This window comes from Coregonus clupeaformis, chromosome 7, assembly GCF_020615455.1.
Source record: "Coregonus clupeaformis isolate EN_2021a chromosome 7, ASM2061545v1, whole genome shotgun sequence".
Classification (NCBI taxonomy): Eukaryota; Metazoa; Chordata; class Actinopteri; order Salmoniformes; family Salmonidae; genus Coregonus; species Coregonus clupeaformis.
The window spans coordinates 10,982,212-11,007,689 of NC_059198.1; the positions used below are offsets into that span (position 1 = coordinate 10,982,212).

At 43.4% G+C, this 25,478-nt stretch overlaps 1 protein-coding gene across 1 annotated transcript in view; it reads right to left on the bottom strand.

Moving 5' to 3' along the window:
- Positions 1–22,853, bottom strand: part of LOC121569123 — a 73,344-nt gene extending 50,491 nt beyond the window's left edge. The window contains exons 1-3 of the mRNA XM_041879778.1: positions 22,618–22,853; positions 22,066–22,158; positions 19,965–20,146 (exon numbers count right to left, since the gene is read on the bottom strand). Of these exons, the coding sequence (XP_041735712.1) occupies positions 19,965–20,146; positions 22,066–22,127 (244 nt within the window). The 5' untranslated portion in view covers positions 22,128–22,158; positions 22,618–22,853. The remainder of the gene's footprint in view (positions 1–19,964; positions 20,147–22,065; positions 22,159–22,617) is intronic.
- Positions 22,854–25,478: the final 2,625 nt, after the last annotated feature.

Here is a 25,478-nt window from a genome sequence, read left to right on the forward strand (position 1 = left end):
GGATTTATATAGGAAATTGGTGCAGCTTTGAATGATTTTATGTGTGGTATGATTGCTAATTAGCCTATTGCAGATCTGGACAAACAATCCACCTACCACTATTGTCACTATGAATGTTGGATAGTGAGCAGGATAGACAGTTAGACTGTATTGACCTGTAGTTAGCGTGCAAAAAAGCATAGTGCATAAGGGAAGTACCAAACCTTGATAGAGGAGGAGCATGCAAGCAGATGAGGAAATTTGGCTAGGATGGAAGAAATTATATAGTAAAACCTGCAAAACGGTGAATGTAAACCAGGGAGAAAAAAAACACCATAAAGCAGTGAATCACTGAAAATCATTTAGATATTGACGTGATTATACCACGGTATGTGGAAATACATTAACGACATTGCATGCGAACGGATCGGTATCCTGTAGATCCAACTGCCCTCTGTGAAAGGGCGTCTGCGTCTCCATGAATGTGCCCTTTGAGTCGTCTCAGCGCTAGGCAGGTTGTATTTACTGTATCAAGTAATAAGGGTGATGTTACTTCAAACAGCCACTGGAACGTTCAATTGATGTTATTATGGTATTTTTTTACTGCATGGTTCGACTGAGTCATGTTCGTGGATTCTTGTGTTGCACCCTTAAATTCCTCTGTGGATCTACTGTGTGATGTCTGTTGGCGGCTGGGGGAAAAACACTGGGAATTTGTTACAGTTAGAGAATTCCATCTGAATATGGAAGTTTGGATCAAAGTTCAGAGTTCTAATTCTTAATTCTATGGTTCAGAACTTCCAAATTTCCCCAAGAGATCTCATGAACCCATGGGAGAAACTGATAAGAGTGAGAAAAAAACATTTGTCAACCAACGCCTAATGAAAAGTCGATGACATTGTCGACAACGGTTGAGGTGGGAGGCGACGGCCAACAGGTCCCGATTGGGATAGGGTTTGGGTGCTGCTGTGTTTATGCATATTTAAATCTGTCTATCTGATGAAAACAAACACTAGTACATTAGTGTGGAGAATTTCCCCGGCATCGCACGCATCCTATTCGGGTGCTCTGACAGGGAGCCTCGGCAGCTGCTGAAGATGAGCATAACGTACTGTTCCTCAGCTGGCCAATTTAAACACGATACTCAGGGCCATGTCAACAGACCGTGGCATGGAATTCTTCCTTTGCGCAACGCTCCCGTTTGTAGCTAGTACAGGGGTACATCTTGATTAACTAATGTTAAAAGAAAATAGCACGCCCTCGCCCCTTAGTCATTCATTTTTGAGTGAAATCGGGATAGTTGACATTTATCGAATTCAAATCAAGGATTCCGTAATAATAAGAAGACATTGGATCATTTGATATCATAGTCATTCATTCTGCATTGTCCCATGAATAAGTTATAATAGCGCTCTGTATACACTCTGTATTCGTAGCACTAGGCCTCACTGTAATAAGGTCAGGATCAGGGATGATTTTGACAGTAACTGCTTCATAAATTGGGCTAGTAGGCTAGAAGCTCGGGTTACCAGGCTAGACTATGGTTTAACTTTGTTTTAGTTTTGGGCTTTAGTTATTTCAGATATGGGCACTTAAAGTATGTGCCCATGACAGGTCAGGTGTGCGACCAACTTACATATAAAACCATGGTGATGCATGTACAGTAAGCATCATTAACAGGCAATGGGGAAGAGTGTTTGTGCTCTTTGTACAGTGGCCAAATACAAAGTGCTGTACAACTGGCATAGGGGCCCAATTCATTAGCTCAGATTAGCTCAATTTCAGTTGCTATAATGAGAGACATCTGGGATGAGGCCTGTAAAATCGCCAGCGCTTTGTAACTGAGTGCTGTTTTATCTGGAAATTAGACAAAAGCTATTACAGAAAACAAACACATTTCCTGTTGGGTCTTTGAGAGGTGCCAATGCCAGCCCATAAATAAGTAAATATCACTATGAAATCTTTACGTGTTTAACTGGAACTCTTGGCTGTTAGAATGTTGAAGCTGAGAATTTCTGACAGCGTACAAACGTGTTTTTCTTCACAGACATTTTTTTCAGCTAGTTAATTAAATTATTATTTGTAGTTTATGCTCAGATAGTAAATGACACTGCAGTTCTCGAAGTGATACATATACAGTGGGGAAAAAAGTATTTAGTCAGCCACCAATTGTGCAAGTTCTCCCACTTAAAAAGATGAGAGAGGCCTGTAATTTTCATCATAGGTACATGTCAACTATGACAGACAAATTGAGGAAAAAAAATCCAGAAAATCACATTGTAGGATTTTTTATGAATTTATTTGCAAATTATGGTGGAAAATAAGTATTTGGTCACCTACAAACAAGCAAGATTTCTGGCTCTCACAGACCTGTAACTTCTTCTTTAAGAGGCTCCTCTGTCCTCCACTCGTTACCTGTATTAATGGCACCTGTTTGAACTTGTTATCAGTATAAAAGACACCTGTCCACAACCTCAAACAGTCACACTCCAAACTCCACTATGGCCAAGACCAAAGAGCTGTCAAAGGACACCAGAAACAAAATTGTAGACCTGCACCAGGCTGGGAAGACTGCATCTGCAATAGGTAAGCAGCTTGGTTTGAAGAAATCAACTGTGGGAGCAATTATTAGGAAATGGAAGACATACAAGACCACTGATAATCTCCCTCGATCTGGGGCTCCACGCAAGATCTCACCCTGTGGGGTCAAAATTATCACAAGAACGGTGAGCATAAATCCCAGAACCACACGGGGGGACCTAGTGAATGACCTGCAGAGAGCTGGGACCAAAGTAACAAAGCCTACCATCAGTAACACACTATGCCGCCAGGGACTCAAATCCTGCAGTGCCAGACGTGTCCCCCTGCTTAAGCCAGTACATGTCCAGGCCCGTCTGAAGTTTGCTAGAGTGCATTTGGATGATCCAGAAGAGGATTGGGAGAATGTCAGATGAAACCAAAATATAACGTTTTGGTAAAAACTCAACTCGTCGTGTTTGGAGGACAAATAATTCTGAGTTGCATCCAAAGAACACCATACCTACTGTGAAGCATGGGGGTGGAAACGTCATGCTTTGGGGCTGTTTTTCTGCAAAGGGACCAGGACGACTGATCCGTGTAAAGGAAAGAATGAATGGGGCCATGTATCGTGAGATTTTGAGTGAAAACCTCCTTCCATCAGCAAGGGCATTGAAGATGAAACGTGGCTGGGTCTTTCAGCATGACAATGATCCCAAACACACCGCCCGGGCAACGAAGGAGTGACTTCGTAAGAAGCATTTCAAGGTCCTGGAGTGGCCTAGCCAGTCTCCAGATCTCAACCCCATAGAAAATCTTTGGAGGGAGTTGAAAGTCCGTGTTGCCCAGCGACAGCTCCAAAACATCACTGCTCTAGAGGAGATCTGCATGGAGGAATGGGCCAAAATACCAGCAACAGTGTGTGAAAACCTTGTGAAGACTTACAGAAAACGTTTGACCTGTGTCATTGCCAACAAAGGGTATAAACAAAGTATTGAGAAACTTTTGTTATTGACCAAATACTTATTTTCCACCATAATTTGCCAATAAATTCATAAAAAATCCTACAATGTGATTTTCTGGAATTTTTTTTCTCATTTTGTCTGTCATAGTTGACGTGTACCTATGATGAAAATTACAGGCCTCTCTCATCTTTTTAAGTGGGAGAACATGCACAATTGGTGGCTGACTAAATACTTTTTTTCCCCACTGTAGATATTTTCCGTTTGTGGAAATAGGGTGATTTTGACACTGTGACACAAACATTCAAACAGAGGAATGCCATGCAGACACTAAGCACCACTGACTCCATCTTGTGAAGAGAAGCACTTTGTCAGAAGCCTACTGATAGGCAAAACATTATTATCTTCCCATCTCTCACGCACAGCTTATTTTCTCTGTTTCGTTTTTTTATTTTACTCTGGCAGCTCAGTTTTAGACATTTAAAGCCTCAACGCTGATCTCCCTGCAGTGCTGAGCGACGTGATGTCATTCAACAGCCTAGTGGGGCCGAGGCTGTATATCCGGCAGCATGTGGCCCTGTTTACTGTCAAACACTTCAGACATACCTTCCTTTCTTCTGTGTTACAAATTGTGCTTGGGGGCTTGAGAGCCCTGCCAAGGAGTAGTCACGCAAACTGCTCTGCAGCAAATAACTGGAGCATTCATTAGCCATAACTGTCCTCTGCCACTTCTCATTCACAGCAATTACTCCCTTATGTGCTTGGAACCATCCACTCGTTATGATCCAACTAACTGTTGTTTGGGTTAGCTTTTTTCTCCAGTTCGCTTTCTTTCGCTCTTTTCAGTTTTCTCTCTTTTTTTCCTCCCTCCCTCCCTCTTCTCCCTCTCTCTCTCTCTCTCTCTCTCTCTCTCTCTCTCTCTCTCTCTCTCTCTCTCTCTCTCTCTTCTTTCATTCAACAATAAAATATTTTCTGCTACACTCATTTCGTTGACATTGCTCTGTGTCACACAGACAGGTGATCCAGGAAATTACATATATAACAAAGTTTTACTTCCTCATGTTTTTTGTGCTTTCTAACCCTAAAAATATATATATTAGTTTGCAATACCTAATAGAAAAATGTAACTCCAACCCTTCGTTTCACATCTGTATTGAGTTACAGTGTCATGGTGTTTCCTACATATTGATAATGATAGGATTACTGGTACATATTCTTTATGATAAACTGGTACGTGTATTGAACTTTTACCGAGACATATACAATGGAGTAATTCATCCTATTACCACATAGAACCAGATAAATTTACAGAACAGTAGACATTAGATGGTGAAACCAGTGACAGCATGTTAACCCAATGTCCAGTACAGTACAGCACTTTACTGATTGGACGGTATTCCATAATCGCCCCCTTCTTCCAGATCTTTACCCACAGTGCTCACTTGGGGTCATGCCCAGGGCCACCTTGTTACCCCGACATTACTTTTTGCTGGAACAGCCATACTGAAAAGCTTTCCCCTCGATTTATTCATTAACGGATCCTATTACTGCCACCAGTGCGCCCGTTGTGGGCGCCCATCTCAAATTGGTGAAGTCCTGCGTGATAGCTAATAGGTCCTGGTATAGGAAACTGGCAATGGGGGAAGACCGGACGCCTGCCAACAGGGCCATGGTTGGTGATGCGTTGTAATCAATTACTTGATTACCAAAATCTACCGAAAAGGCATGGTTAAATGCACCTTTGAAAAATGAAGGTGTTTAGCTGGATTACATCGCTAAATCACAGCAATACAAAACTGGACAGACATGCAAAACACATTAAAATATCACTATCAATACATTTATCCATCTAAAATATAAGATTACAAATACATAAGATGACTACATATACAACAGCTTTCAATACCGAAGTGCTTAGGCTTAAGTTAATCAACTCAAATCAAACCAATGGCATTAAAAAAAAAAAACATTGTTGTTGTACTTTTACCCCTTTTTCTCCCCAATTGGTAGTTACAGTCTTGTCCCATCGCTGCAACTCCCCTATGGACTCAGGAGAGGCAAAGGTCGAGAGCCATGCGTCCTCGGAAACACAATCCTGCCAAGTCACACTGCTTCTTGACACACTGCGCACTTAACCCGGAAGCCAGCTGCACCAATGTCTCAGAGGAAACACCGTCCAGCTGGCGACCGAAGTCAGCTTGCAGGAATCCGGCCTGACACATGGAGTCGCTAGAGCGCGATGGGACAAGGAAATCCTGGCCAGCCAAACCCTCCCCTAACCTGGACGATGCTGGGCCAATTGTGCGCCACCTCATGGGTCTCCCATTCACGGCCGGCTGTGACACAGCCCGGGATCAAACCCAGGTCTGTAGTGACACCTCAAGCACTGCAATGCAGTGCCATAGACCGCTGCGCCAATCGGGAGGCCCGTTTTTCACAGTCTTAATGAGTTATCAAATGAGCTCTCTACATATGGCTGCAATAGTACCACATCTGCAAACCATACAGTGTACTTACACAGAGGGAAACGTGTATTTGTATGTGGTTTGTACAGTCTTAAAAGACGAAGAATTACGAAATTATAAAATCTAACAGCCCAATAAACATTTAATTTGTCATAACATCTTTTTATAAGAGCTGATTAACATTTGAAGACCTTGTTGAGTGCAAATTCATATCCCCCCCCCCCCCAAAAAAAAAAAACCATGAAACTAAACAAATGAATTAACAGCAGGAGTTGCTAACTGAGAATGAATTGTTATATAAATGGAAAACAAAGCAATAGGTGCCTCCTACACGTTGCCTATCCAGCTCATTGCCAGTACATTGAGATGTATAAAGGCCTAAGTGACATGCAGGGGAGGGGAACATAATTTCGCTTGTCTGACTGTGATTACAGAGGACAGACTCCAACAATTGTGTTGGGCCAACAAAAGGCCTCTTGGTTCCATATGAAGGCCACACAAACACCCCGCCATGCTGGGTTCTCAGCTCTGTGCTGCTCTGTGGTGCTCAACAGTAACAGTTTGCTGTTTGCAGTGTGAGGCCCCTCAATAAGGATTTGTGGTAATTCACTTATGGCCTTTTGTGATCCTGGGGGCGTCCTATGGTCTTTGTTCGCCAGTGGCCACTCAAGCGGAGAGGTCAGCTCAGACAAAGGGAGTGTCACGCCTTTGATTCAAACGGCTAACGAGTTCGACATTAGGATCCTAAATACATACACCAGCTCGCCATTCAGCCCCTTACTGCACACATACAAGAGGTTAACATGTTAACACTATTTTATGGTAGTGTATAGAGCTGAACCTGAAATATGGGTGGGAGGTACAAGGTCAAAAGCTCTTTGCAAGGAATGTTCAATTCATCATATAGAATCGCATTATCGTATTAGTTACCTCAATGGGGGGAAGACGCACTCATATTTGCATTGCAAATGTGATGATAAGCATACACGTACACTTATGTTGCTCATGCAAACATAACTTGCTCACGCAACGCATAAATAATTACCCATGGCGTTGTATGCAACAACCCAAAAAAAGGGCAATATTGGCATTTAGGTTAGTCAGGAGCTGTCGTAGAGAGAGATGCTCAAAGTCAGTGAAGCACAAGCAGATGGGAAGAGACTCCTCCACAGTGGATTCAACAGGAATACGCAGCAGGGGTGTCAGCTCACAGAGTGTGAATGAAGTGACTGGAGGGAGCTGTGTCTCAGCAGGTAGCCTAGCAGTTAAGAGCTTTGGGCCAGTCACCAAAAGGTCACTGGTTCAAATCTCTGAGCCGACTAGGTGAAAAATCTGCAGATGTGATGCCCTTGAGCAAGGTCCTTAACCTTAATTGCTCCTGTAAGTTGCTCTGGATAAGAGCGTCTGCTAAATGACTAAAATGTCTCTTTTAGTGGGGTTGATGATCACAGAGCCGCAACAACACTCCTCATTATCCTTCATTCCAGTGAAGAAAGGGGACAACTCATCATCACCAGAGCCATGAATTTAGAGAGTTCGGCAAACTTTTGTAGAATTTTGAATATTGTTCTAATTCTAGATATTCAGACACATAGATTTGTTAAAATATTCCCCATGTTATGTTGTAGTGTCAACTCTCTAAATATATGGCTCAGGTCATCTTTAGGTCCATTACAGGGGATAATCGGGAGAGATGTAAAGATGAGCAATCTGATGTCCGTTGTTGTAGAGGAAGAAGATATTATGGTGGACGTTGGATTGGCCCCCCCGGGTTAAGTTAGCTGTAGGAAGACAATAGTAGGACTTTCTATGAACCACAACAGTTTATAATGCATTACGATCACATTTATAGTCCCCGCTATCACTTTATAGGTGATTATACGACTCACTAAAAGCATATAATACAGCATTTCCAAATGCATGTACATGCTGTAACATCATTCATAATGCACTAGACAGAATGTACACATACAGGAGTTCAAAACACCATGAGAAAATAGTCCACGTTACATTAATTCCAAAGACAAAAGTGTTTGACATAGGCAGGAATGACCTTTGTCTTCTCAAGAACATTTGGGGGGGGGTGATTAAAAGTGCAACGGAATGAGCAGGATGAGGAATGAAGAGGAATGCAGCCACAGGCAACCTAGTTAGGATTCTGTTCTGTGCCTCTCTGACACCACAGCACAGCAGCAACGGCTAGTCACTTTGGATAATTCGTCAGACTTGTTCTGACACATGACATTCAACTAATACGATATGTTGAAACCCCAGGATCCCTCGGGCGCAATATATCGCGTGCAAAAGAGCTGACAGTGTATCTATAGGAGATGCACAGGGTACTGGATTTAGAAGGGTTGCAGTCATTACTTTGTAGTGTGATTGTGATAAATGTTCAAGTTTTGACTCTATTGTTTGGTTTTATTGTTCCATCACCGTGACATAATAGTTGGGTGGCAGTTTAGTCACAAGCATCAATTGAAAGGTCAATTAGTATGCTTTATCTGTCTGCAGATTGGTGCCTCTGTTGCCTCTTTTAGTAATTTACACAATTAGCCAACCATGTAGAAGGCACGGCATACTGAAACATTTGTTCTCTATATGCTTTTAAGATGTGCGACTCCACACATCAATAACCTTTGGAGTGGATGTCTTCAACTTGTCACAATCACTAATTGATAAAACATTACGGCACACTTCAACTGTTAACCCTTGTTAAGTGTTGTGTCAAGTTGGCTGAATGTCCTTTGGGTGGTGGACCATTCTTGATACACACATGAAACTGTTGAGCGTGAAAAACTCAGCAGCGTTGCAGTTCTTGACACATTCAAACCGGTGCGCCTGGCACCTATTACCATATCCCGTTCAAAGGCACTTAAATCTTTTGTCTTGCCCATTCACCCTTTCAATGGCAGACATACACAATCCATGTCTCAATTGTCTCAAGGCTTAAAAATCCTTCTTTAACCTGTCTCCTCACTTTCATCTACACTGATTGAAGTGGATTTAACAGGTGCCATCAATAAGGGATCATAGCTTTCACCTGGATTCACCTGGTCAGTCTGTGTAATGGAGGTGTTCCTAATGTTTTGTACACGCAGTGTATTGTATGTACTGTACAGTATCTCTATATTGTGGAGACATGTTTGATCCTGTGCCCACCAACCCCACGGCAAATACTGACACAGATTACAGACTTTCACTGTCTGAAATCTCCTGTTGTAAGCCTTTGCTTACATGTCAACAACATGATGTTGATGCATCGTTGCACTCTATAGTGTTAAACTAAGGGACTTCTCTGACCAGAGGTTTCATATGTATGGGGCAACTTCCCGATTGACGACCTCAAGGTAGAAAAGTTTAGTGGGACACAAGGGCCTTTGTGGCGTGATTAAAACTTGAGCCCGTCTAGGGCTCGACATCTTGCTGACGTACATTGAGCATGAGGGTTAGGTTCCTGTAGCCATCCTCTTCCCCATTATTGGCCCATTTATAGTGCTGAGGACAAAAGAGGCAGACATGTCTTACCAAAGCAGTTTCCTCAAAGTGTTGCACTGTGGCAGGAAGGCCCAGTCCTTAGTTTCATGTCAACTAGTACCTGACAGTTAGTTACATCACATTGTTTCCACAGACAACCCCCTCTGGCACACAGCCATGTCTGAATTGACTTTGCGCAATGTCAACAAGTCTGCGTGCGAAGGCAACATGCTGATCTAAAAAAGTACAAATATTTACAAAGTTCCTCAGACTACAGTACAGATGTAGGATTTTAATTTGGCCTATATTGTCACAGCAAAATAATCCTGCAGCAACAGGATTTGAACATTTAGTCCATAATGTTGTATGATCGGTGGTTAGGCTATTAGCTTGCCAAAAGTAGGCTACATGAAAAGTGCAATACTGTTTTCAGTGCATTTATGTAAATCTCTAAGCTCATCTGTATTTCCTGCAGTGCAAGAAAATTCTCAGCAACATAAGAGTGATCAAATTAAGATCCTACATCTGTATTAGTTTGGAAAACAACATTTGGAAAGATTTTACAGGATTATCACAGATAAAGCGTAGATAGTGCAGGCTGTTGAACCTCTCAACACAAAACAGAGCCTCACTGACAGATGGATCTAATGAAACACATGTTCCAGAGGTTAAAATAAGCGTGAAATCCGAGATAGAGGCCTTTAAAATATTTTGATTTACCATGTAACGCATAGAAATATAATTTACTTCATCCCACACATTTACAGTAACTCTGTGGTGACGAACATCCAACCTGTTGTGTAAGGAAGGAACGAGAATGGAGTGTGTGTGTGTGTGTGTGTGTGTGTGTGTGTGTGTGTGTGTGTGTGTGTGTGTGTGTGTGTGTGTGTGTGTGTGTGTGTGTGTGTGTGTGTGTGTGTGTGTGTGTGTGTGTGAGTGCGTGGGGGTTGTGTGTGTGTGTGTGTGTGTGTGCGCGCGCCCGTGTGCATGCTAGGGGATTTCGATATGATAGTACACTCTCTTGAAGAGCACAGGGCAGTCAGACTAAACAAATGTTATTGTGATACCAATGGATGGACCTGAACTGAACTGCCCTGGCTCTATGTCATAGAATCCCATTAGCTCTCACTGGATGAGGCTAGTTCCCTTACTCATCCCTATTGGGAGCACATGACTACTTTAAAAGACCCAATCTAATTACAGGGGGAAAAACATCCTAAACACGCAGCAATATGGCCCTTTGTAGTTCCTTCAAATTCGAGCTCAAACAGACTTCAATCAGACTTCAAGTCCCACGTTGCACTATGGATGCTCCCTGAGGACTGGGTACATTAGATACGTAAACATATCTCTATAAATCATTGTTGTTTTTTCATTAGAACTTCAGAAATCCACTAATGCTAAGTGTGACTCTGTCAGACAACCCCAGCAGCACTATCAGCAGTTTATAAGAAGGAACAATTGCTGCCAAGTTTACATTTATCACATCTCTAGATTGGATTAGGTTTCACAACTCTGCTCGAATCTTTCAGCATGGACGCTGCATCTCAGAGAGGCCGGAAACAGACTAATTGAAAATGAAAAGATTCTCTTGCATTGATAATTGTTAGCCAACTGAGACACTCATATGAACATGCCCAGGCTTGTATTTGATCAATCCTCAGTGACAGATATAACCAGAGGTGGCAAGAGGCCCCGTTTGCCCCCTTAGCCATCTGCCCTATGCCTGTCCTTGTCCAGAGGAGGGAGGGTCAGGGAGGAGGTGTGGGTGAATGCCAGTCCAATGTGCCAGTCCCGTAGGGGTGACGATGGGCGAAAGGGAAACCCGATCAGTCAGCCATGAGGAGCACGGCGCACCGCCCGGGGCAAGAGGAGAGACGGTGACAGACGTCTTCAAAATAAACCTTAGTCACACCCTGGCTGGCAGTCAAAATTGTCTGTAAGGCCATCCTCCCATCGCTTGACTACCAAGACCACAGATGGAAGTGGAAATGCTCTGCCTGGGTAGTAAGGCAGGCTGACTGGGTGCTGAGGAGGATGTGGTTCTTTAGTACTGCACTGCACACAGACATAGCTAATGCTTCTTTATGTCAATTTCAGCTGCTATTTGCCTCGCATCAACACACATAAAATAATGTCATGGTCTTTCTGAGTAAATAACAACTAGAAAAAACAAGCCCAAATGTCACCAACTCAAGACCTACAGACATAAACCGTATCATACACTTTGGACTGTATTCCATAATTTGGTTGAGCAGAGCAACGCTTATGTGGGTAAGGGGTCTCTTGTGAGATATTGTTAATCTTTTAGAGTTGAGAGTGTGGATGGCATTCTCTCTGGACTATAACCTTGTCTCACACTTCCCAGCTGTGAAGTCACACAGTCACACAGCCACACGCCCATCACACAGCCCATCACACAGCCACACGCCCATCACACAGCCCATCACACAGCCACACGCCCATCACACAGCCACACGCCCATCACACAGCCACACAGCCCATCACACAGCCACACGGCCCATCACACAGCCACACGCCCATCACACAGCCCATCACACAGCCACACGCCCATCACACAGCCCATCACACAGCCACACGCCCATCACACAGCCACACGCCCATCACACAGCCACACAGCCCATCACACAGCCACACGGCCCATCACACAGCCACACGCCCATCACACAGCCCATCACACAGCCACACGCCCATCACACAGCCACACGCCCATCACACAGCCACACAGCCCATCACACAGCCACACGGCCCATCACACAGCCACACGCCCATCACACAGCCCATCACACAGCCACACGCCCATCACACAGCCACACGCCCATCACACAGCCACACAGCCCATCACACAGCCACACGGCCCATCACACAGCCACACGCCCATCACACAGCCACCCAGCCACACAGCCCATCACACAGCCACACAGCCACACGCCCATCACACAGCCACACAGCCCATCACACAGCCACATGCCCATCACACAGCCACACAGCCCATCACACAGCCACACGCCCATCACACAGTCACACAGCCACACGCCCATCACACAGCCACACGCCCATCACACAGCCACACAGCCCATCACACAGCCACACGCCCATCACACAGCCACACGCCCATCACACAGCCCATCACACAGCCACACGGCCATCACACAGCCACACAGCCCATCACACAGCCACATGCCCATCACACAGTCACACAGCCACACGCCCATCACACAGCCACACAGCCCATCACACAGCCACACGCCCATCACACAGCCACACAGCCCATCACACAGCCACACGCCCATCACACAGTCACACAGCCACACGCCCATCACACAGCCACACAGCCCATCACACAGCCACACAGCCCATCACACAGCCACACAGCCCATCACACAGCCACACGCCCATCACACAGTCACACAGCCACACACCCATCACACAGCCCATCACACAGCCACACGCCCATCACACAGCCACACGGTCATCACACAGCCATACAGCCCATCACACAGCCACACACCCATCACACAGCCACACGCCCATAACACAGCCCATCACACAGCCACACACCCATCACACACCCACACGCCCATCACACAGCCACACGCCCATCACACAGCCACACAGCCCATCACACAGCCACACGCCCATCACACAGCCACACACCCATCACACAGCCACACACCCATCACACAGCCCATCACACAGCCACACGCCCATCACATAATCACACAGCCACACGTCCATCACACAGCCACACAGCCCATCACACAGCCACAGGCCCATCACACAGCCACATGCCCATCACACAGCCACACAGCCCATCACACAGCCACACGCCCATCACACAGCCACACGCCCATCACACAGCCACATGCCCATCACACAGCCACACGCCCATAACACAGCCACACTGCCATCACATAGCCACACGCCCATCACACTGCCACACGCCCATCACACAGTCACACAGCCACACACCCATCACACAGCCACACAGACCACCACACAGCCACACGCCCATCACACAGCCGCATGGCCATCACACAACCACACAGCCCATCACACAGTCACACAGCCACACGCCCATTACACAGCCCATCACACAGCCACACGCCCATAACACAGCCACACTGCCATCACATAGCCACACGCCCATCACACTGCCACACGCCCATCACACAGTCACACAGCCACACACCCATCACACAGCCACACAGCCCACCACACAGCCACATGCCCATCACACAGCCACACGCCCATCACACATCCACATGCCCATCACACAGCCACACGGCCATCACACAGCCACACGGCCATCACACACCCACACAGCCCATCACACAGCCACACAGCCATCACACAGCCACACAGCCCATCACACAGCCACACTAAACTCTCTGCGTTGTAAAAACAATACACATAATGTAGATGTTTTACTGTAATTCTAGGCTACTGCACCTAGCAGACATACACACACACACACACACACACACACACACACACACACACACCACACACACACACACACACACACACACACACACACACACACACACATACATACATTCATGATACACACACATCACAACTGCTGCTACCAGACTCTTATTATACTGCTCAGTTCATACACTGCCCTATATCCCCCCTTCCCCAAAACACGTGTAAATAGTGGACTATAAATTGTTCCTTCCTGTATTATACTTATGCTAAAATGTTTTATTCTATTCTACTGAGACATTTACTTTATGTTCGTATTCTTATATTTTATTATTTCTTATTGTTGTTGCATTGTCGAGAAGGAACCTGCAAGTAAGCATTTCGTTGGACGTCGTATACCATGTGCATTCCGTACATACAACTAATAAAACTAGAACCTTGAAACTAACATCCCTCTATTCTATCACACTTTTCATTATGTTGCACAGATACTATTTATGAAATGGAATCTTAACTTGTTGTTATTCTGTAACTACAGTACATGGCATAAGTGTCTTGCCTTGGATTAAAATCTTATGACTCTAAAATACATCAATTTCAATGATCCTCCAGTTCTTCAGTATATACCCCTTTCCATTCCTGCAGCCTTTCAGAAGCTTGTAGTGTGTTAGCAGGGATTAGATTCCCAGGACTGATAGAGGAGAAGAGAGAAAGGAGAGCAGATGGGCCTGGCCTTTATTACTGGGTCAGGACTCAGGGCTGAAGGCGGAGGGCTGAGCTCAACCCATCTGATCCTCATCACAGGCCCTATTGACTTCCACTTCTGGACGCCATTACCAGCAAATATCTGATAACGGAAAAAGAATCACATCTGAGAGGCAGCGTGATAGTGTATAGCACAGGACCAGGAACAATGGGGATTCACTGGTGAAGTTGCTGCTGAGTGTTATTGAGTTATTTGGGGATTTTTATTGGTCCCTCCTGCTACGTTATGTTGCATTACAGTCATACAGCAGACGCTCTTATCAAGAGCACCTTATTGCACAGTCATTATATAGTATATTGACTGTACATGTGAACCCACAACATTGGTGCAGCTAGCACCACCTAGAACATACTACTTAGCAAACATGCTGGAAAATGATTACGCTGAATGTTTTGGCAAACCTGTTAGTTCATGTTAGAAACCCAGGGATATGCATCTATTGTTATCTTTACAGAAACAGTGTATGTCCTACAAATTATTTGGGTTTACCCTTCAATTACCCTTCCTAACATACAGCAGTAAGCACATTCCTGTGTGATTGGAGACTCAACCCTGTTATGTGGGATATACTGCGAGTAGCTTAGTGGAATATAGAATAAATGGAGGAATAAATGGAGACAGGAAGACAAAAGAGGATGGTTCCTTAATCTCCAGTGTAAACCCAGAGCTGACTAATTACACCGAAATCCCAGGGCTGTGACCCACCATAAAACATGGGGGGGATTACAGCTCACTACTCTGACAACAAACAGAGACCCAACGACAGGTCCTGTCACAGACACAGCAATCTGGTGTCTAAAACCCAGGCAGATTCATACGCTACTGTAATCTGGTTTAATTAAAACATTGCAAACATTGGGTGGCTGTAGATTAGGGTAAACACACATGTACACACACACAAACATACGCACACACAGACACACTCTAACACACACATATATGCAGTATGTTTTAATTGTATTGTTTATATCATATTTTTGTTGTGTTGCTTGTATATGGTTATATTAAAAATGTGTGTGACTGTCCTTGTCTATCAATGTATTAGTGTTTTGTAACTTGTCATGTTTTGTGTTTTTTGTGGACCCCAGGAAGAGTAGCTGCTGCTTCTGCAAAAGCTTATGGGGACCCAAATTAACAAATTATCAAATAAACACACACACGCTCACAGAGGGGAGGGAGGCTAGAGCCGTGGTTCTCAAATAATGGGTCATATTCAGTGATTCTTGGGCTAAGGCTTAACATCTTTTTATTTTTATTTATTTGGTCACAGGCAGGTCAAATGGCTTTAGCAGGGTCAGAAAGTAAAACATTGGAAGCCACTAGGTTAGAGACGTGAGTAATATGTGTAATCAAGGCTAATAAGACTTTATGCTAACCTAATCATACATAGGGGCAGCCAAGGCAACATTTAGGCTTTTATGATTTGTGTAGCAGAAAACACAGAGAAAGGAGCTACGTTGAGCGTTGCAAGGTTTAGCGCTGGCTTCAGTGTAACCTAAAGCTTTTGCATTATATCGAGGCACACAAATTATTGACCACTCACAAACCCATCGGGGAGACAGGATTGGATACTGTTCAACTTCCTTCAGTGAGGATATACAATCGGAATCTAAAAGGATTCTATTGTATGCCAACTCAGTCAATCCATATTTTATCTTGATCTAATGTAGTCAACTTTACTGCCTCCAACCATGCAGCTACCTTAGAGGCAGAATCCTTGGAGAGGGCCTGAGAGCTGAACATGATAGATGGATCAAGTCGACACACACATTCAAAGTTCAAATACCAGACACCCATGCTCATCACAGTCCTCAAGAGCACTGGAAACAATTTGCATCGACTTAAATGAGTACTGTACTACACAGTGGTTAGCTATCATGACCTCTTAACATAGAAATTAAACAGTAACCAATAGGTTTTTGAATATTAAACATTATAAACTGGGTTGTTTGAACCCTGAATGCTGATTGGCTGACAGCTGTGGTATATCAGACCGTATACCATGGGTATGACAAAACATGTATTTTTACTGCTCTAATTACGTTGGTAACCAGTTTATAATAGCAATAAGGCACCTCAGGGTTTTGTGGTATATTGGCCATATACCACACCCCCTCGTGCCTTATTGCTTAAATATACTGTACCTGTATATATAAGTATCACGTATGTATTCTACACTCACATAATGCCAATAGGTCTTATAGGCTTGATACAAACAAACCCTCAACATTTTATAACATTTTCCAATTCCTGTGGGTTACCCAGTTCCCTTAGACCCTTAGGGTAAATTTGCACGCAACTGTACACACTACACTCTTTACTACTGTACACTCTGTTCTACTCCACCCAATGGTACAAGACAGGGGCGGACTGGGACCAGAAATCGGCCCTGGCATTTCTAACACACCAGCCCATTTTCTTCCATGAGGCCCCCACACCGGCCCATTTTCTTCCTCAAGGCCCCATTATTAGCCAGAACATTACCATTTTGAGTAAAAAACCCAAGTAAGACAAGCCAACTAGGTTAAAAATGGACCAGCCCATCTGGCATTTGCCAAAAATGCCAAATGGCCAGTCCGCCCCTGGTACGAGAATAACCGCTATCAGCCACTGTCTCCTGATCCAGCCAAAACCAGACACCAGGGCCCGTATCCATAAAGTGTCCGAGAGTAGGAGTGCTGATCTAGGGCCTTTCAGATAACAATTGTTAAGATTATATGGACAGGTGGGACCTGATTCTAGATCAGCACTCCTCTGAGATGCTTTGTGGATACGGGCCCAGATATGTCGTTATTGTTTCTGTCTTTTCCAGTCATCCTCCCATCTGTACACCTCCCATCCTCATCTCCCTCCTGATCCTGCCTCTGAGACCACTAGTCCCCCTAGTGGTGGGAAGGAAGACGGCACCGTTACGTTCTGACTGGGGCCTATAAAAAAACACTAGATATAATAGGAGAGCGCAGACACAAGGTGTCACTTTTATGTGTGGTTCTATTCCTGCTGTCTTTACGAGGAAGTCATGTAACAAATGAGAGCTGACTAGATTCAATTCAGAGAATGATCGAGATCCGAGGAGGACAAATGCTTAATGCCAAGCTGTAATTGATCTCATTAAATAGACCTAAGCATCAAAGCACATCTAATCTGTTCACTATGACCACTGTCACTACTGTCCTCTGTAGCTCAGTTAGTAGTGCATGGCGCTTGCAACGCCAGGATAGTGGGTTTGATTCCTGGGACTACACATATGTAAAATGTATGCATGCATGACTGTACGTGGCTTTGGATATAAGTGTTTGCTAAATGGCATTTATTATATATTACAGATAAGAACAGGCTAAATTAGGATAACTATTCCTTTGTATGATTAGTTCTTCACTATGCCCACCACATTTCCAGGACTCAGGCTATGCTACTGTACATTGCTTTGATGAGATCTGGTCCCTCTTTCCCTCTATGATCAAATCCATTCAATCCACCATGTCCTCATCTCACACTGGCACTTTTAACAGCCTTAGCACCTGTGATCTGCGTGATGGATAAGCTGCCCTCTAGGTAAGGTTAATGGGGTTAAAGGGTGCCCGAAAGGTGCCACCACGCAAAGAGTTGAGAGGTCAGGGAAGTGCATCAGGGCATGTGAACTTTGACCCCCCTGTTTCAGTGTCATAGAGCAAAGGACAGCAGAGTACATCAGTCCTGCTCCTGCCTTTTCCATGCTAATTGGTCATTCCAGCCAAATCATTCTCTACTTGACTACAGTACACCTGTTCACCCCAATCCATTCTATAGCCCAAAAGGCACTGACGTGATTATGATTGCTGTAGCATCCTCAAAGGAATTGCCTTGAATGAGGCAATTTATGTTCATTGCCCTGTGCCCCACTCACACCTTAGCAGGTGTAATCCCTGTTCATAATAAAGGCAAAAAAGCATTGGGATTTAACATGTTTTTGGTTTGAGATCTCTCTCTCTCTCTTTCTCGCTCTCTTTCTCGTGTTTCATTTGAGCTTTCTCTCTCTCGTGTTTCATTTGAGCTCTCTCAATCTCTCTCTCTCTATTTCTCTCTCTCTCTTTCTCTCTCTCACGTGTAACGAGGGAATAGAGAGAGCGAAAAGAGCCAGACACTCAAAACGCACTGATGATAGATGTTGCTGGAACGCACCCGCCTGTTTTCGCTATTGTTTGAATACACAAGAGACTTGAGGGGAAAGTAACGACTTAAAAGAGAGAAAGAACATTATCAGGTCATCTGTCAGAGAGGAAAACATCTTTCACCACTTTAAAGTATTCCAGATTGTTGGTTGATACTCTACTGGCGGGACACACAGTAACTCAGTGTAAATTAGTGTAGAGCATTGAAATTAAGTCCAGAGCATAAAAATCAGGATTGGCATCAATTCGAATTGAAGGCGGTCAATTCATGAAGTGACAAAAAAATAATAATAATTGAAAGAAATTGCTTCTACTTTTCAGTTTGTTGGGAAGTCGTTGAAAATAGATGCCATTTTTCAATTATTGAATTGGAATTTCAGTTTACTTCTTGAATTGACTGCCCTCAATTCGAATTGACCCCAACCCTGATGAAAATAGCCACGACCTGGATGGAAGACAGCTCAGGAGATAGACTGAGAGAAAGACAGAAAAGGGGAGGCAAAACAAGAAAAAGGGAGAAATGTTATGATAAGACCGAAGAACGTTTGTACAACGTTACAGTATAAGATAGTGGAGAGTCATGTTGATTGTTGAAGAAGTAGTGGAGAGAAGCTAGAAGAATTCATATATAAATGTCATTGATTGCCCCTCGTCAATCCAACTAAAATGTCAAATATTGCAAATCAAATAACCTGTTCAAATGCACTTGTGTGCTAAATGACAATTTATTTAGAATTTTTCTTACAATCAGAATGTTCTTAAACTATGCCTGAGGATATGTTGACTAACCATGTGTATCACACAGTTTGTGTAACAAGTGTGAGACCCTGAACAGGATATTTAAACTGTAGGTCTAGGCAATCACACAAGCTCCCGGCTGCTACTGAAAAGACTGAGGATATATTCTCAGTTCGTCACACTGTGCCCAAGAACTGAGTTCACTGACTTCATGTCTGTCCCTAAAAAGAGAAGCGTTATCCTGAATGTACTCCTGAATGTATCTCCAGTCATACACACAGACTGAGATCTACATGTTGCAGTCGACTACAAACACTTGCAGTGTAGTGTAGTGTAGTGTAGTGTAGTTCACCTGATCTGTGATGTGCTGTGTCTTGTTGTGTAGTGTACTGTAGTTTCTGTAGTGAGAGTCTCTACTCCCTACAAGACATTGGGGGAGGAAAAAGTGTCTTCTTACTTGTGAAGAAGCTCTTGACCCGCAGGTAGCTGACACTGAGGCGCAGCACAGACAGTTTATCCAGCTTGGAGATGATGTCTGGGGAGAAGGGCAGCATACTGGCTAGTCGGTCCAGCTCCGCGTTCAGGCGGTCCCGATGCCTTTTGGACGGGTTGGACTTCTCACTCACCGTGGCTGGTTTCCTGGTGAAAACACAACGGGCATATTTTTGTGTCTGTTATTGTGACGGGTTGGTAGCGGTTTGATTCTAAAATATCTGTCAGGCTCAACTGTTAACAGAGAGATGTACTATGCTTTTGGGTGCAGTACGGTCAAGAGTTACGGTTGTAGGGGTCGTTGACACAGCAACAGAATATAAACAGGGAATCATTTTGTAAATCATTAAAATATACTTATATTCTTTGAAGAGTTTTATTAAAGCCATTTTTGATGACTCATTGATATAGTGAAACATGCAATATGTGAGGTCAATATACAGACATTTTTCATTCGGCAATTGCATACACACACACACACACACACGCACGCATACACGCATACACACACACACACACACACACACACACACACACACACACACACACACAGGGTAACAGCATTGCCAGTGTCGGACAATCAACAGCCACCAATCAATACTACCTCTAAGGGCTTGAACACACCAATAAAGTTTGCCTGCCAAGAGTGCTAGCGGACCGAGTGCAAACCGATTTTACATGCAGAATCGTGCGAAAATGACATCAGTCAGACGTCAACAGCACTCTAAACGATCGGTTGACAAACGGGAGATCCACATTTGGTGCGATGCGTGCGACCCTTAAGAGAACCTGTCCAGATGGGTTGATGGCCTAAAGCACCCCCTGTGCCTGTCCAGTGACTCAAATCACCACCCCAAACCATCTCGGTGGTGCCTGTCTCAGATCTCCACTGCATGGTGCCCCTACTACTGCCCCTGTCCCCTGGCTGAAACCTCTATCTCCTCCCTGCATCTGTCCTGGTCAACAGGAGAAAGAGAAGGTAGAGGCCATGTCAGCTGAACTCCCTCTCTGTTCAAAAGAGACTTGACTGTAAAACAGCAAAAAATGACAAAAAGATGTTGGTTCAATGTACAATTGTAAGGCAACCAGCTGCAATAGGATTGTGAGTTTGCGCAACAAAAATGTTGTTGAGCAAACTCACAATCCTACTACAGCTGGTTGTTTTGTTGAGCAAACTCACAATTATTTTGCATCTGGTTGCCTTACAATTGTACGTTGAATCAACATCTTTTTCTTTTTACAGTGCTGCATCCTTATGAGTCTGATTTCTGTCAGCTAGCTACCCCCTGACTCTCTTGCACGCAAACCCAGAGCTTCAATTAAACCAGTCACGCCACTGCTGTTTACTAGTCCAAATGGGATGTTCAACTGAAATGTGTTGTGTCAACTGTCATACTATTAAAGCAATGTAGATCATTGATTGAGATTAATTTCATATATATATATATATATATATATATATATATATATAATGTTCTCAAATTTGACATAAATTGTAGCTCACTGAACCCTGTGGTTGGATTCAACATTTAAACTGTTAAGTGCTACAGTAGCAGACAGCTAGCTTGGTTAGCCTATACAGTCTTTTTCTATGGCTAACATTTGAAACCATCAGGTTTCCTATCAGTCATTTTAACCTTGCCTCTCCTTTGAAAAAATCTAGTCTGGAACCACAAGCAAACACAATAATCTGCAAATGACTCAATTCAACCCAAGGCCATGTGAATATTCGATATGTAATCGCATAAATATGACAACAGCAAATCTATAACATCTTAAATTTGTCCAAACTTTTGCAAATCTTACTCATTTTGTTAAAAAAAAATGTCCAGTGTTTGGTGAAACACAGTAGCTAATGTATCTGCATGCTTCTGAAAAACGAAAATATCACACAAATAATAAACTACATTTTACTATTCGGCTGTCATGTAGGCTATCCCAACATCAAAAAAGTTTCTACAAACATCAGAAGTAGGAGAAAAATACACATAAAATCCATAAAACAAATGTCACCATGCGTCAAATATCAATGTTAGAATATTACGGAGAAACATGTGATTCTTAACTGTTTTTGAACGGGCTTCCTTCTTTTCCTGCCCGCATACATGCAGTCTCCCGGTGGTATCATCGTCTTGCGCTCCGTTAAGGTAACAGGTGCGCTGCAGAGAAGATGGAGAAAACTTTTCAGCGTCCCACATATGACATAGGCTACAAAAAGTTTAATGAACAGGCTAATGAACTCGATAAAGTAAATTATGTTAAAGTAGTTCATATAAGTCTAGTGATGCTATCAAGATCGAGTCATTTTTTAACTAGGCTACGTTGAGAGTTGAGACCGACTATTCCCATTAAAATAATCAATAAGAAAATTCATAGGAATAAAGGCATAATTATGTCCTAAACGGTTATAAAGACTGTCAATATTTTGTTTACACTGGTGAAACTTAAATATGATGAAAGCTGCCAAATGCATAGACAAGTCAAAGCCATGCTGCCAACATTCACTAACATTATTCGAATCAAATACATACATTATGAAGCCGAATAAAACGTTGAATGGCATTTTAAAATAGGCTACTTGGAACAAAAGGGATAAAACATCAAATCAAAACACTTACCAAGAAGGTCTGTCAATATTACTTAATTCCAGTATAATGTTAGATAGGTCATTCAAATTGAATGGGTCTATTATAGATGGCACTTCCTTCGTGAACAATAATAATTCCTCGAGAAAATACAGCAAACGTCTACCAGAGCTCTGAACTGATGTTTACAAAGCTCGAGGCAGATGTGGTTGATGCTTTATACCGAATTGAGTCGCCTTCACTTCCTCGCGTTTCAGGTGGCAGATTCCTCTGAATTACATGTCGAGCTCTTCGCACGCAACTGCCTCACAAACAGACTGCGCGCGCGCACACACATTTACACACACACACATTATGAGCAGCACAAGGGGAGGGATCTCACGCGAAGCACCACACTACAAATCTCTATGTAACAGGGAGATTTTTACTGTCGAGTGCCTGATGCGCTGTCCGAAATGGAAAGGATATCTGGAGCAAGCATTTAGGAAAAATATATTGCCACTGAAATATCCTTGGACATTTACCTGGAATCGTTTTGGATTCGCAAAACCACCTTTAATCAGTCAACTATTGCTGGATATATTATCTCCTCAACTTGGTTTGAATGGTGCGTTTGGCATTTATTCTAGGTTGTTTCATTCACAGGAGATACCAGAAGTTTTAATGTTGTACAGTAATGACTTCTTTTGTTTACTAGCCCATAAATAAGTGCGTGCTGTATGGTATTATGATGGTTTTAAAATGACCAAATAGTTTGAACCGGGACTAGGCTGTAGGCCCTATACGTCTTTGACGCAGCGAATGTAGGACAATTCCAACCAGTCGAGTTCAGTTAGCGATCACATTTTATCGCATTACGTCGCTGCCAGATGCTATGACATTTTCTGTAGTCTATACGTACATTTTAAGTAAATGTATTGCCCTTTTGTGTTCACAGGTTAATCTTTATGTAAGGCTATATAGTGTACAAAGAGACGGGTTGGAGGGAGCGGTGAGAGACTATCATTTTAGCTTAATTCAATTGATGTGGTTGTCATATGGGATCTATATAGTTTTTTATTATAATGTAATTGCTAGTTTATATTCACTGATGAGAACTTGGCTTTCACCTCATTTGTCAGTCATTTATGTAACTGACTGAAAACTGAGGCCTTTGATGTGATTAAAATATCTGAAACCAATTTTAATTGGCTCCCATGTTTCTTGTTCTTGACTTTAAAAAAAATAATCAAACACACAAATGTTCTAAATGTTATGCAAAGGGTGTAAATAACATACTCTCTCTCTCTCTCTCTCTCTCTCTCTCTCTCTCTCTCTCTCTCTCTCTCTCTCTCTCTCTCTCTCTCTCTCTCTCTCTCTCTCACTCTCTCTCTCTCTCTCTAGCTCACAACACACATGGCATTAATGAATGAAGCAACTGCAAAGTAGATGAACACAAACATCTGTAAAGCAGATTTCAGATTAAGCTTTATCCTCAAAAGGTTATCACACTGACTTATAAAACATGGAATCTGACTTCCCAGAAAAAAGAAAAATCCTTTGTAGAATGCACTTAGGAAGGCTTGCATATGGAATTTTTAAAAAGAGAAAGGAAACCCACAGAGTGGATGAATGAATGAAGGAGTCATTTTGTGAGGGTTCCACCACCATGTGTCTGTGTGATTTAAGTTGGGCTGGAGAGTGCTCCCTGCTTCCTTCCCATAGTCCCTTATGAAGAACTCTACTCTTGTGTGCTGGGGGAGCTCATGTGTGGCAAATGGGACTTGAGACTGTGCACTGGTGACATGGTACATGGAAGGAGTTCAATCCAACAGGATATAGAGCTGTGTTGGAGAGAGTGAGAGAGAGAGAGAGAGAGAGAGAGAGAGAGAGAGAGAGAGAGAGAGAGAGAAAGTAGGCTCAAAGAGGGAGCATGTAGGATAATGTACAAACCATTTAAACCATACCAGCTCACTTACTCTCCAGACAATGGTGTGCTTGACTGTAGTTCACATGCCTGCATATTATATCACCCTGGGGTGAGAGTGGGAACGTCTTCATGAAATAAAGATCTGCAACAGGAAGGACTTGGAGTGCAATGCTTGTCTTCTGTGAGTTAAATCATGATAGACATTGGCTTCAGGGTGGTTTCCAGATGTTGGCAGGGCCGGCTCCAGGCATAAGCGACATAAGCAGTCGCTTAGGGCCCCGACCCCCCAAAAAGAAAAAAGGTATTTTTTATTTTAATTATTATTTATTTTTTACTCAGTCGGAGTCTCAGCTTACTGCTGAGAATTAGAAAAGTAGAATACACAAGGTGCAAGTTCTGACATTTGGTTGTGCATCAGCAGTTTTTCTCTTGTTTTGTCAGCCATGTCAGCTAACCATTTTTAGATTGGTAAATTACTCTAGCCAGCCATCTAAAGTTGTAGTAATCAAGGCCAAATACTGACCGGGCACGCAGGACACATGCCCAGGGGCCCTGAACTCTAGGGGGCCCCCATTTATTTTGGTAGTCACTATCACTCATATATCATTAACATGGCATAAGTCATGGCAAAATGTGTAGAATTGCAGGAAATGTGTTATAAAATTGCTAAATGTTCTCGCTGCAATCAAGAGTGGGGCCACTAAAATGGGGGGACAACCAAATCTCGCTTAGGGCACGTAGACCTTGTGTGATGCATGATTTGAAGGAGTCAGGCGCAGGAGGGTAAATCACAGTATACAGAGTTTATTCCGTAATCCAGCATAACCAGTCCAGTGTGCAAAACAGGCGCACTGGAACGAACATGCACATGGGGAAAATACACCGGCAATACAAAATACTGAGCTCAACCGAGCTACTAATCCTCACAATGAACAATCACCCACAAGGACAAGGGGGCAGAGGGAACACTTAAACACATACTAAT